The sequence below is a fragment of the Triplophysa dalaica genome, chromosome 8 (assembly GCF_015846415.1).
Source record: "Triplophysa dalaica isolate WHDGS20190420 chromosome 8, ASM1584641v1, whole genome shotgun sequence".
NCBI classification, from domain to species: Eukaryota; Metazoa; Chordata; class Actinopteri; order Cypriniformes; family Nemacheilidae; genus Triplophysa; species Triplophysa dalaica.
Genome location: NC_079549.1, coordinates 23,349,330 through 23,364,576, shown reverse-complemented (window position 1 = coordinate 23,364,576; position 15,247 = coordinate 23,349,330). Strand labels below are relative to the sequence as shown.

General features: G+C 36.5%; 1 protein-coding gene and 1 long non-coding RNA gene across 4 annotated transcripts in view; both read left to right on the top strand.

Moving 5' to 3' along the window:
• Nucleotides 1-3,470, top strand: part of grb14 (growth factor receptor-bound protein 14) — a 51,955-nt gene extending 48,485 nt beyond the window's left edge. For all 3 annotated transcript variants that reach the window (XM_056754484.1, XM_056754486.1, XM_056754485.1), the window contains one exon: nucleotides 3-3,470. In XM_056754484.1, the coding sequence (XP_056610462.1) occupies nucleotides 3-149 (147 nt within the window). In that variant the 3' untranslated portion in view covers nucleotides 150-3,470. The remainder of the gene's footprint in view (nucleotides 1-2) is intronic.
• A 652-nt stretch (nucleotides 3,471-4,122) lies between these two features.
• Nucleotides 4,123-15,008, top strand: LOC130428066 (uncharacterized). Its single transcript, XR_008907386.1, has 6 exons — nucleotides 4,123-4,449; nucleotides 8,112-8,154; nucleotides 10,138-10,243; nucleotides 11,625-11,709; nucleotides 13,171-13,232; nucleotides 14,963-15,008. It is a non-coding gene; the product is annotated as an uncharacterized LOC130428066 (long non-coding RNA).
• Nucleotides 15,009-15,247: the final 239 nt, after the last annotated feature.

Below are 15,247 nucleotides of genomic sequence, written 5' to 3'. Positions count from 1 at the left end.
AGGTTGAAGAGAGCGGCGAGTTATTCTACAGTCTGGACGACGGACACACGCGTTTCACTGACCTGCTGCAACTCGTGGAGTTTTACCAGCTGAACAGAGGCGTTCTGCCCTCAAAGCTTAAACATCACTGTGCACGAATCACCCTCTGAATCGCAGGACGGCCCGTTGAGGCTCCCGAGGACCCCTGCGACGCACCGCGCCCCCACGCGCCTTTAAACACGCGGGGATATTTCGGACATCAGCTTGTGCCTTGGACGGGAAACTCAACCGGCGGAAACCACCCACTTTATCCGGAGGGTTCACCGTCCACCCCGAGATGAGCATCGGGGTCCGACCTGATCGACTTTAGTGTATCTTCGCTGATTTATGAAAGACTGGTGCTGTCTGCTTGATATTAGAAGAGAGCGTGTGTGACACGTAGACTTTTCAGGACCCTGATGGAGGGATAATCATTTGCGGTGTGGGCGTAGACGGGAATGTACAGCGTCAATTTTACAGCGACTATTTCCTGAAACCACCTTATTAAGCTACCGAAGAAAGCTCATTTTGACATGTAGAGGTGTAAGCGAACTAAAGCTGGGTGTACACTGAACGATGGTTGCCAGGTTTGTACATCGTAGGGCAAAATCAACAATCTTTAATTTGTTTGTTTAGATTTGATTCATCTTATAAAAGTGATAACTGTACCATCAAACTTATATTGATAATCGTGAGCAGACCCCTGACACTCCGATTTTTTTTATCTTTTATTTTTTAGACGACACATTGTTGACATGAGTTCCTGCCGTATGGGTTTCTATTTTTTGACAGAGGATGCCAGATGTATTGTTAAACGTCCAACATTGACAATCGTGACCAAAGCCCTAAAGATGTACATTTGACATCCAACATGGTTGATGCCGCACAATCCGCTTTGGCTTTTACTCACTGGAGTCACTTAAAAGCAACAATCGTAGAAATGACAGATAAACATCGCACGGTGTGCACCTGGCTTACAAGACATGGTATAGCCATAACCTAAACATATAAGCTGAAACTTTTTTGCTGTTTTCCAGAGGGTTACGTTTGACTCTTTTATTCATGTGTCAAAAAATTCAGGTATTTGTTACACACGGACATGCTTGTTGCAAGAGATTCATGTACGTGCATGCCATAGATGGCACAATTGTGTTTGCCGCGGACGATGCTTGACGTTAGACTCCGTGCCGCGGAACGTATCATTTCCTCCCAATGACAGCGACGGGCCTCCGATATCACGCGGTTTACATGGAAGAGCTGTGCGCTCGGGCGAAGAGCGTTTGAGACTAATCATGTGACTTATCGATGATCACAGAACTCACAATTGTTGTAGATTGAAATTGATTTTTATAGACACGTGGCAGAATTCAGGTAAATGGTGTTTTAGACCTGAATTGGTACATTTATTATGGTGAAATGATCAATGGTTGTTAAAACATGCTGCATGTGCAGTTTTCCAGGAGGTCCTGCGTAGTTTATCTAAAAAAATGAAGAAGCAACGTTCTTTCTTGATGTCCAATATAATGGTGCAAAAACAAAGATTGAAACATAAACATTGAACAAATTCTTGTAATAATAGTTATGAAATGGCTTGAAGACATGTCTTCTGGAAAGATTAGGCACTGTCCACAAATATTCAATCACTTTTTCAAAGCATTGGAGCCATAAATCCCGTTTAGGTAGATTTTTTTCTATATGATTTTGAATAGTAATTATTGTTTTCATTGCAATAAATGACATTCTTACAATTTGTTTTTGTCTTGTTTTGTAATTACAAATATCTAAACATATTTGATTCAAGATGCATTTTCTTGACAACAATAGTGACCTAAGATATTTAGTCTTTTTTAAGGAGAAAAATATAAGAATAAAGTAAATTTATGATAAAAAACAAGCAAAAATCTGACAATGGGATTAGACTTGAATTAGGTACTTTTGAAGTTTATTTTTCTCACCCCATTGGCAAATTCTATTATTTTTCGTAAAGCAAGACTAAATATCTTCGGTCTCTTTTCTTGTCAAGTAATTGTATATTGATTTAAGAAGTATTCGATATTTTTACTAAAAACAAGACAAAAGTGCCTAGTAAGAATGTCATTTTCTGCAGTGTACTAATTTTGTGCGCAATGTTTTCCACATAACCCCGATGAACTTCTTTCAACCCAGAGTTAAGAATCTCATTCCCTTGCATTCAATGTGCTCAACCGATCAACCCTGTTACCAAAGGTTTTAAAAAGTATTACAAATGACAAACAATATATTTTTAAACGCGACATACCGATAAGAACATTTTGTGAAAGTGTGACCTTTATATCTTCAATACTGACTGAGTAAGGACACATCAAATATCGAATCTCTTGTGAAACCAATGGTGAAAATCAAACTTTGATGCTTCTCTCAGAACTAGATTTTAGACTTTAGACTGGTTTTCACAGACTGGGTCACATTTCCCGAAGATTATTAACCAACACGTGGTCCCAAACTATCACACCAATCAGGTTTTTATCTGTAAGTAGACCTCAGTCTTAAAATTTGATAACAGGGTTCCAGACCTCTTAAAAAATAAACGGCCGACTAAACAGATAATGTAATGATTGTTTAACCTCGCGAGGTTGAATGACGAACCTTTTCTAAATCTTAAGCACCTCCTTCATTTTTAGCCGAAGACTCTTTAACTTTTTGTGGAAAGTGCCATTTAAGAACTGCACGTTCATCACGTCCACTGGGCCGTTTTGTAGAAACGAATCAACCGCGTTTTCTCAGTCTTTGATCTTTTCTGTGTATGTTTCTTGTAGAATGACTTGTACAATGTCGCAATATGATCAATTGTTTTACAGCTGTGTATTAAAACTAAAATTGGGGGGAAAAAATCACAAAAGCATTTAAAGGCGTTCAGATGGTCAAGGTTATAATTGCACTGTAGTTGAAACACTGGGAACTTGACTTCTTTTCGTGATGCTCATCCAGTACGATAAGATTCCTTTTCTCTGACTGTTAGTTTTTATTTCATGATGATGTTTTAAGGATATTTTGTGTCTGTTATTGCCGCCATATCATCCAAGTACATGGATCTGCGTCTGTCTGGATGCTGGACTGTAGGTGAAAGGAAACGACCGTGATTTTGTACATTATCATGTTCTTTTCAAGAGCGAAGATCAATTACAGCAGATGTGCTTGTGATTTTCTGATTGTATCAGAGTGGAAACCCACCCACAGTCATATTGCCTGCATTGAAATCAGATCCAATCAAAAGCCTGCGTCTGATCAAAGAACTCAGTCATTTTCTGAGTCCAATGTTTAGTGAACATTCACTCGACGTTGTGTGTGTCGTTGACTTTTGTTTTGCATTTTTTATTTCTGTTATTTTATGTAAATGGAAAACTCACTCTACCTTTTATTTCCAGTTTGTTTAATGACATTGACAGCAAATAAACTTGAAACACCTTGCTCCATCCGTCACAATGACCTCTTATCTTATGTACTATTTTATGTGCTATTTTACAATGTTTACAAATTATGTTACAGTACAAACAACTTATAGAAGAGGTCATTTGCATTCATTTGTGGTAAAGTGCAGGCTGGAGGTGTCCCCAATATTTATGTTGGTACAAAGTAGCCAAGAAAAGAAATGATGTCTGAAGTGGCATTGAATGATATTTAAATGGGCGGGGCACAGGGGGGCAGGGCGGGGCGAGACATACGTCACAGCTCTCTTCGGCCGTGCATTAGGGGTCTCACCGTCAGGTCACGATTTCGACTCGCTTACTATAGTTAGAATTAGGAAAATATTAATATCATTTGTATGATTACGCGATTTATGTTTCTTCCGGGAGGTTTTCATCCACCATCATTAAAATGAGGTGTTGAGGCGGGTTTTATAGATAGGAACCAATCAGGTAGCAGCTTGTAAGTGAATGAACCAATCAAAACAAGGGAAGTTAAAATCTTACAGGTAGTCCGTTTTTATTTTAGACTGTGCTTAATTGTTAACTTTTTAATAATATTGTATTTTATTTTTACCTAGCACGACATGTAGTAGAGCAGAGTATGATACACTATTTCTAACGCTGTGGGAAATGTTTACACTAATTCTTTATGGTGAAAGTATATATATATATATATACTATACTATATCGGTTTATATATAAACCGATAAAGATTGACTGTAATAAAGCAACTTATTCAGCGTAAAATTATTAAAAAAAAATAAAGATCGGTGCTGTGATTAGGGTGCAGTACTGTGTAAGACCTGCATTACACCCCACTGACCACTAGAGGGCAGCACGTGACTGTTCTCTTCAGCGTTTGGTCAAATTACAGGTGATCTGCAGATTAGTTTCCGAGTTTTAATAACACGAAATGTGAATAATTATTTGACGCCGTAAACGTGGATTTACTTCTATCCTATTCACTCTACTGATACTTTAGACGGTGAGTTTTCTCGCGAACGCCATTCCACTATCTATGACTATATTCACGGCGAAAACCGGTAATCTACACAGTTGGGAGAAAGATAATTTCCCATCTCCAGTCCTCCAAATCGTGTGTCTTTGGAGTTTTCTATTTAAACACTTCATCAGTGAATACATTAGCATTCATTTGTGTTAAAGTGCTGGCTAGAGTTGTCCCATCAGCTAGCGGATGTATGTTGTTGAGATTAGCCCGTATTGTGCTCTGACGTATGCGCGTGCACGTGTACAGGTGTACCTTTTCAAATGCTTCCGCACGTTGTAAAACTTAATTAATAAATATACTTAATCTTCCTTATTTGAAAATGAAAAGGCAATAATTAATAGTATGTAAAACGAGCTAGAAATACGTTAAATATTATTTATTAGAACCCAACAGATTAATAAAAAATATAAATTAAATAAATAATAAAACACGCCTTTTACCATTTTATTTTATTTTATATGGCCATTACTGACACCATTTTCAATGTCATTTCCACAGTGATTTCATTAATAATCCTCTTACAGATTTGTCTGTGTGCGCGTGCGTGCATTACTTGATTAAATAGAGTACAGTAAACTGAATAATAGATCTAGATGTTGTTTGCACCTCCCTTTGTCAGCTGTAGAGGACAGTGTCAGTTCCTGTAGCATCTTTCTCTCACAGCCATCTGGTGAGTGACATCTGCTCCACGTGAACACCTGCATCTCTGCAGCAGATCAGAAATCTCATGCACCTTTCATATGACATAACACATTTCATGCATGTGATATTTTAACAGCTTTGATTCCCAGATGTGAGTTTAAACGCAGCATCTCTCCTCGCCCACCCCGAGCGGTCCTCTCTCTCTCTCTCTCCCTCTCTCTCTCTCCAAACACTTTCAGCACTCAGATCTGGAGGATATAAATGCACCGATGTCTTAAACACACTCCAGTCTTGTCCAAGGTCTGCTGTTAAAAGCTCCTGTGGATGTATTTCTCCATTGATCTGTGTTTGGCTGCAGGGTTTACAGGGAGAGCAGCTGTCTGTGTGCAAGTAGCACAGGAGAGAATCTGCTCCTTAATGAATTCATCCTGTTAAATGCGGCCCAAAGTGCCTGCGGTGTGGGTAGCTGCGATCGGCGAAGGCACTTATTACTGCACCTCTTATTTAACAACGTAGAGGAAAATGTCATTGCTCAGTTTGCACTTTCATAGAATCACGAATTGCTTAGTAGATATAAAACACACAAATGAGACATGAGTATGAAGGGGTGTACAATGAATGGTGATTGTGGAGGTGGGGAACATGTGATGAGAAATATGAGTTCATGTTGAGACTTTTGATTGCACACTTGACACATCTGAGCTCAGTTTGACAGAATAATGAAAATGACAGATTAATGAGAGAGATATTTTAATGTAAACGTGCTAGCTGTACTACCAAAGTCATGCATCCTGGTGTCTGCGGGAGTCACCTAGTTGTGGGATGAGGCAGAGCAGAGGTGAGGGTACACAACCAGAGCGTGTCACAGGAAGGGTTCCCTCGAAAGGGGTCAAGCTGTGCCCCGAGGTACGAATGACTGTAGTTGGCATTAATGCGAGTGCTAATGTCACAGAAGCCCCAGAGGTAGTGAACCGCCAGCGGAGGTATTAAAGATTACAGGAGCCAGACACTTTATTGTAAACAATCCTTGGTCCCTTAAAAACACACACACTATGAGATGCCTCTGTAGGGCTCAGAGTAGAACAGTGACTGTCTGTCGTGTATTAGAGCATCAGTTCAGTCATCAGAGCTTTGAGATTTCTGCAGTCTGTGTAGCGCATCAGTGTAATATAAATTCTGTACTTTGTTTAGACGGACAAATGAAAAGTTTGCTTCCAAAATGAGATAATTCTGTTCAAGATTTTTTTCTCCATATATTATGTTTCTTATTATGGTATCATGTTTTTATTGTGTTTAATTGTGTTATTTAGCTATTATGGTTATTATGGTTAAAATGAAAACAAACCAACTAGGTTTGGTTGATATGAAAGCACAATAAAAACACATTATTTAAATAAAAAATCTGAGTTATCTCATTTTGGAACCAAACTCTTCAAAATACTGTGTAACAGTTACGGTTTTGTTGGTAATGTTTAATGGAATGTGTGTGTTACGGGTAATATTGGTAGAAACAAACACAGACCGGTTATATGTTTCAAGGGACAATTTATAGACCTAATAATTAAAATTAATCATCTTTCATTATCGATGAAGTGTGAATTATGTTTGAGTTTTAAAAAAAATAATATATAAATGCGCTAGAGACATTTCATTTCTTGTGTAGTTCATTATAGAACTAGATGTGAAACTGGTCCGAGAGGAAGAATTTTTTTTTTTTACATTATTTACATTTATATTTATAATATGACATAGAGAGAGTTTATATATTCGTTGTTTCATTTTTTTATATCTTAAATATTTTTGTCACACCATAGGACACAAGGTTTATACCCATATTTAAATCTTAAAGATATTTGTTGGATATTTAGATTGGGTTATAAATGTTCTGTTTAGTTGTATTTTGTTCCTTCACTGTTAAAATAAATCAATCCGTTCTTGTGGACCAGCGTTTATGTCTTCCGAAGTGGTCTGTACTTAAAGAGTCACTATTACAATGTCCTTAAAATTACATCATTTTTTATGTAACGTTGCTGTGTGTGAATGTAAGCAGTCTGTCAAAGTTGTAATGCCAAAAGTGAAGGAATAACAAAGTTATTTGCTTGAAAAAAAAGGAGCTTTCCTGTAGCTCAGTGGTAAGAGCATTGTGTTAACAACGCCAGGTTGTAGGATAAAGCAATGTAAGTCGCTTTGGATCAACGTGTCTGCCACATGCTTAAATGTAATGTAAATGTAAATGTGAGTCGACTCTGAATCACGTGAACAAGTTGTCTGACGTTCTAAGTTCATTTCGGGATTTGCGTCACTTGGTGTGATGCCCGTCTACGTTCCATTTGCGACACTGCGAAGGTGTACGTGGGAGACCAATCACAGCAGATTAGACCATCTGACCAATCAAATCAGAGTAGGCTGACAGAAAGGAGGGGATTAGACGGATGAATCGATCAAAGAGTCAGTTAAATAATAAAAATAACTAATTACTAATAATATTATTAGAATTCAAAAGTGTTTGTACACCGTGCATGTACTTAAACTTGTTGTTGGAGATTCCTTAAACCAAAGTAAGACCTTAAAAATCACAAAATATTTACTCTTTAAGTTATGGAATTTAAATGACATGTTACCCAAAATTAAATAAAGTTATTTTTTTACCAGAAAGAATTGGTTTTGGTGAACAAAGACGTTTTTACTATACATATACTTAAATAAGTTTGTTTTTTGTAACAAAATCTTGTATTTCAACTCGGATGCTTTGAATAATATTCTTAGAAATTTGTATTCAACACTTTTTGCTAATAAAATCTAACAGCTGTATGTGTGATGTAAGGGTGAGTAAAAAATGACAATAATAATACTGTAAAGTTTAAAGAGGAGAGTTATTTACAGAGTGCTCTGTATCCTGATGACTGATAAAACAAACGTCATTTGCTCAGAATACATTTGCTCTGTAAACTTTCTTATATATAATAGGCCTCTCTCTCTCTCTCTCTCTCTTTCAGAGCGGCGAATAAACTGACACAGACTCGCTGTCGTGGCCATGAGGTGTGTGTTTTCTCTCTCTCTTTTTTTTTCTCGCTCTGATAGATTGTAGCTGGAGCTAATTGCAGTGTTACAGCGTGGACTCTCTGGTCTGCTTAACCTCAGGATTTCTGTCCTGTGTGTTTTTTTTTTCATTTCTTTTTTTCGTTCCGGAGGTCTCCGTGTGGAAGGACCGAGAGCGTTCTGCTTTGTTAATTACGAGGATACACATTCACTCATGAAATAATGGATGTGCTTTGCAATTTCAAGTTTTAATAATCAATTACCGTGAGCGATTCTCCACGGAGTTGCAAAAGAGTCATTAAGTCTCAAAAGGCGATAGAAAAGAGCACTATTTTTAAATGTGCCAGAGGGGGATTGGCTCAGAGCCGTTCTGATGCTTTTGCCATTTAATTCCTATAGAGAAAGGCCAGATGAAACGCTGGTAGCAGTTAGGACATTGAAAAGAAGTGAAGTACACAGCACAGACTTAAAGAATGACACGTGCAGAATATTTACAGGGTTGATAAATAAATTAATTGTGACGTGGGTCATTAAACTTTGGTCAATATGATGTCAAAATAAACTACATTTTACAATTCTTTTTATAACTTATATATGAAGAGTTTATAAAAAAATATCATGTTTTTTATTATGTTATCATGTTTTTATTGCGTTTTATTGTGTAAGTTAGCTGTATTTTTTGAGTTAATATGGCTTAAATCAAAACAAACCAACTGCAGTTTGATTGATATTAATTTAAATGCACAATCAGAAAACGTGATTTTTATCTCATTTTGGAACCAAACTCTTCATATTTTGATCACTTTGGTGTATACACTATATATATATATATATATATTTGTATATATGAAGAGTTTGGTTCCAAAATTAGATAATTATTGGAATGTACAAGAAAAAACATGATGAATGTGATTGCATTTTGACTTTATTTGGAGATATTAAGTTTTTAGATGGTGGTTTGTGTTTCAAATTAATTTAGTAAATAAAAGTAGAAAGATTTTTCCCACTGCTGCAGATCTCCTTTTTTGTGGCACGTTCTATTTGTTTGGACAAAACATGAATTAAGTCACATTGTCATATATAATTTAACTTAAATCATATATAATTTATAAAACGCAGTTCAAAAGCAAAAGTGATTCAAAGTTTAAAAAAATAATGAACAAATAATAATAAAGAGGTAAGGAATGAAAATACAGTTAAATTCAAAGATCTTCAAAATGGAAAGCATTTAAAGTTGCAATTCAAGCTACAAAGATACAGAAGATAAAAAGAGAAGAACTAAATAACATCACATTAGAAAATATAAAGAAATTAAAGTGCAGTTTTATCAGGCCCTTTTATTTGTTTAAATAACCTGAATGTTTTATAGTTGATGTACCTGGTCTCTCATAAAGAGTGTTTAATCGTAAGAGACTAACCTGGTCAAATCAAGCTTTTAATAAATGTACTTTCCCTCAACTCTGCACATAAATTCAACACGGGGGCATTATTTCCACAGCTCACGAATCCTCTGCTGTGCACCCGGAGGCCAGAACTCAACACCTGAACCGCTGTACCACTGTCATGACCCCGGCAGCGTGCGGTGGGCGGTTAAAGAAGAGAGAAGGCCTTCTCGGTCAATCATTTAATGGTCAATATTCAATGTTCCTGCATTTTCATTATGAGATGAAACTGACTGCTCTCAGCTATACACTTGTCGAAACCAGTGGGCGGTTGGCAAAATAGTTCCTTAAGTTAATGGCTCTTTTATCCAATGAAACTGCGGCACTGTATAGCCAGAATTTGGCTGTTTTACCTATTTTTATATTTATAAACCTTAAAATCTATGTACTTGCATGTTTAGCTCATTGGGAAAAAAAGAGGATACAGTTTTTCTGGCGGATATCTACTGTACTTGCTTCAAACCTCTCAGTATCTTTCATTGGTTTGATGCCTCTCATCTTGTTCAAAAACACTTACTTTGTAAATATGACTTTTTTCCAGATGGATCTCGTATTGAAAATGTTGATTTTAGCAGCTCTTCCCGTTTGTGTTCTCATGCATCAGACGGACGGTGGGCGGCCAATAGACACGGCGTCTGAAGGCTCGGGTGAGAAACATTTCTTTTTACTTTAAGAAAGACTGCAGACAGTTTTTGAGTTTCAAAAGAGTTTATAGTGAAAGTGTAGAGCGCATCGAACACGCGGGAGTGAAGCGGAGGAGATGGGCAGCTGTTATCAACCATCAAACGCAGAAACGCATGAAAGAACGACACAGCTGGATCAGGGAGGTGTGGAAGGCAGAAACATCTTTGTAAGGAAAGGAATGAGTCTCTTAAGAACAAACATAAAGAAATAAATAAAACAAACTGGAAGATTTGTGACAGCAGAAGAGTGTGCCAGACACACACACAAATACAAACACGCGTGTGTGTTTGTAGAATTGATCTTCTGACACTGTTGAGAAAATGATGCCTTCTGTCTAGCGTTAGTGTTTCATCATCAGTTCAGAGACTTAATAATAAATCTCCTAATGTGACACGTTGGCGACAGGAGCTGAAGAAATGCTTGGCATATGTTTTGTCTGTGTAAAGAGCTGAAGGAAAGAACGGGACACATAAACGGAGACGATCTGGATCCGCTTGAAAGTGAGGGGGAGTTAGAGTTACTTTTAAGTCCCCATAAAATCGAAAGTACAAATTTTGGGCTTTTAGTATGAGCTATAAACTAGTGCTACCCAAAAGCCACTGGAAGATAAACATTGAGCGTTTTGTGTCCATACCTACGCAGTCAACACAATGTCACGGCCAAAACATAACTATTTTCCGAAATGGATGATTTTGCCTCATTCGAATGATCTTATACGTACATTTCATTTTCATTTTAGGGGCGGAGTTAGGGGTGGGGCTTCAGTATTGCTTTTGTCTAGTAATTGTACGGTTTTGTACGATTCACATCGTGAGAATTTAATTAAACGAATTAGCCGCCTCGTAAAGTAGTTAGGAATTTCCCGTGAGATCAGGTTGGTAAAGTTTGTGTCTGGCCCAACAAAAAGAAACGTTGCATTTACACCAAAAGTCAACTTTAAGCTTAAACATCTTTCTGCCGTTAGCTGCGAGCGCCCATTTTTCCTGCAGGAAATACAAGTTTAGTTGAAATTGTTATTTAAAGACAAATACGATGCACACACACACACAAACACGCACCAACATGGTGGGCTGACAGACTCTTGGATGAGGTCTTAAACATCACAGGCTGCCCACACACACCCCACATGTGTTTGGGAAGCATTGGTTTGGCTCGTATCTCCGTCTGATTTACATTGCGAGAAGCGGACGAGGTGTTGCAGAAGAGACTGCGGAGAGGAAATGGTCCATTTCTCCTGGTGTTTAGGGATAGAAACAGAGGAGCATATGTTGGGATTTGAAGAGTCAATCCATGAATAACCTAAAGCAATCTTTCTTCTCTGTCTCTCTCTCTCTTTCTGGGCAGGCTAGAAGTGCAGCGGAGCCGTGCGGGGAGATCTGACTTCCCTAAAGTATCGGGCTGTAGTCAAAAATATTTACACTGCCAGGAGGTATTCCGTGAAATATTCGCAAAAACTCAATATTGAGCTGACCTCTCACTGGGCCTCTCTTACCTCTCACACTATCTCTGTTTCTCTGGATTTCTTACAGTAAAGCGTTATGAACAGTTTTAGATTATAGACGGATTGATTTAGTGTAAATATGTTTCGTTTCTTTAATTATGAAACTGGTGCTGAGTTTTTTAATTGTCTTTGTCAAACATAAATGTTGTTCGAACTTGAAATGTTTTTGTGCAAATTCATGAGAATGACTTGAGTTTCACGTTTTTTAAATATGAATGAAGCTGTCACCGATACAGCAGCTGAGCTATATTGTCAATAATAAACCTAATTCATTTTTTATCGTATTTTCTATGTTTATTTTCTCCTAATACACATAGGCTTATCCGGCTAATATGTAAAACGAATTCAGGGGAGCCAATATAAAAATTAGATTATTGAGTAAAATTGACCTACTTAGTGTTCGTCATTTGTTTGATCAGAACAGGAACAGAAGCACTTGTGACCCTGATAGATTAAAGCAAAATAAGTTGTAATAGAATTTGGCATCCGTGTAGCATTTAGAGAAAGATTGAGATACTCATTTATTAACAAATAAAGTCTTACAAAACAAACAAACAAACATTCAAGCAGTTTAACAGACAGCAATACTATATATTTTATATGTTTTGAATGCAATAACATGTTTGTATTTTGAATAGAATGGATAAACTGAGGAACATACAAGACAGAGAACAGACATTCTCACAAAATATTCTTTCACTTCAAATGGTATGGACCCTGGACAACAAAATCTCATTGTTCAATTTTCGAAATTGGGATTTTTACATTATCTGAAAGCTGAATAAATAAGTTTTCTTTTGATGTTTTAGTTGTTAGAATGGGACAATATCTGGCTGAGATACAACCGTTTAAAACTCAAATCAAAATATTGAGAACATTTCCTTTGAGGTTGATAATCAGGGGCAGGCCATCAACTCACAAAAATAAAGTTTATATATATTTAAGGTAGGAAATTTACAAAATATCTTCATGGAACATGATCTTCACTTAATATCCTAATTATTTTTGGCATAAAAGAAAAATCTATCTTTTTGACCCATACAATTAATTTTTGTCTTTTACTAAAAGTGATCCCCTGCTATTTAAGACTGGTTTTGTGATCCAGGGTCAAAGTTATTTTATTTTTGTGTCTCATTTATTTTAGTTAAAAAGTCACTTATGTATGAAATTGGAAAATAATAGTGATTTTTCTGTTAGGTTACAAAGCAACAAAATATCAACTTGCAATATAGCACACATTTAATTATTTCATAGCACACATTTTAATAATCTCATGTGCTTTAAAGACTATTTCACACTGATCTAACAAACACCATCATAGAATGAATGAGTTGTTTGAATCTGTGTGAATTAGCCTTAATATCTCATTTCTGTTGCTGTTTTCCATAGAATGACCACATTCATATGACCACAGCTGTCAAGCTCCTAACTTGATGTAGGACACTATAAAGGTAACGTTACAGTATTATATTTTTTTATAGTGCACTAAACCTGGTGCGTCTTCTAAAGTTGTCATTTCTTAATATTGCACGGGGGAAAAATTAAGAGTTTCAGTGAAGGGCGGATTAATATGTAAATAATGACTTTCATTTCATCCTGCTTCTTACACTTCGATTTCTCTGTTATCAGAATATTACATGAGTGCGGATGATATTGTTTTTATTTTGGGAGCCTAACACAGCCCCGGTTATCTTCATTGATTTACTAAGATCACTCCAGACTTTCTTTTACATATATAAGGTTTTGAATTACATGATTGAACAGTTGTTTTATCAAGTGTTGCCACTAGAGGGCAGAACAGATCCAGACAGAAGCACTCAGGACTACTTATGAGAAATAATCTGGATTGATGTATTTCAACTTTTAACGCATTCACATTAAAGTTCAAGCTCTCTGTGTTCCAGATCTTCAGACAATCGGTGAATCAATATTGACTTAGTATTTAGTAATAATGATTGAAAGTCTTAAAAAATAATTGAATTGAGTAATGTGAGTATTTAGGCACATTGCTCAAAAATAGTTTCATTGGTTTTTTTTAAAGGATTGATCAAATCTGCATCTTGCGTCTGTGTGTATTTATGAATGTTTAGATTCATAAACATCTCATTGAAATACATGTTTTCTGTTAGTTGTGGGGTTTGGTTTGGGATTCATGTGAATTGTTCATGTGTATCTGCACGGGATGTCCTCGAGATAGCTAAGTAAACTGTGTGTGTGGCCTTGGTTTTATATCCCGGTGGGGACCTGAACCTCAATGCACACCAACACATGGGGACTCGTGTCATGGTATCTGCAAAAAAGATTATTAATCATACAGAACGATATTTATTTGAAAATCTAAAAATGCTCAAAGTTTTCTGTTATCCTTAGGTTTAGTGGTTGGGGATAAAATATACAGTTTGTAGTACAGTATAATACAGTATAAAAGTCATTATGACTATGGACTGTCCCCACGGCAATAATAAACCAGACGTGCGTGTGTGTGAGAGAGAGAGAGGTTTTTCCACAGCTTGCCAGGGATGAACAGATGTTAGGATCAGAGACACTTACAGCGTCCTCACTAAAACCTCTCTCTCTCTCCACACGCACACACAAACACAGATTTGACAAACGCACCACAAATTGTTATGATATAAAAAAAATGGTTGGACGGAAGCACTTATGAAGACAAAAAGTTTGCTTATAATTGTAATATGAAGGTAAAATGATATTATTGAAAAGAGCGTACGTTACTTAAACCAGGCTATAGAAGTCTGAGCACAAAGTATTTAAGGTTTAAATCTGACTCTATTTAGGACAATGTTATTTCACTAAAATATTTTTTAAAAACAACAACTTCTGAATGAACCTTTCATCACGCCCTCTTATTTTTCCAACCCCTATCTAACTTTCACAATCTAAACCATGTTTTTAATCTCATAATACTTTCTCATTTGGAGATTTCAGGTGTGTGAGCAAGATTTCACGTTGTCTTTTATTACAGGTATAAACCGCTTTGTAAGATGTAAACATTTTTTGGGGAGTAGCTGTCCATCATATAGGCAGAATGGTTTTGAATCTTTTACGAACATCTACAAAATGTTATCTCTGTCTTAGATGATACTAAAGAGATGTGACATTTTATAACCTATAAGTTGATTTATTTACTGATTGTAATATTTTATTCTTTCTTCATTTCAAGGTAAACATCACACCTTCTGGAAATCATCTGAAAATGTTCTCATAGGTAAGAGCATTGCATTAGCCGAGCAGAGGTCATGGGTTCGAACCCCAGGGGACACACATTCTGATGAAATGTATAGCATATAATTCCCTGGTAGTCACTTTAGATAAAAGCATTTACCGAATGCATGAATGTAAATCCGAACTCTCTGTCTTTATATATATATGAAGGGTTTGGTTTCAAAATGAGAACTCCGTTTTACTTATTTGTTCAAAAATCATGTTTTTTTATTGTGCATTCCAA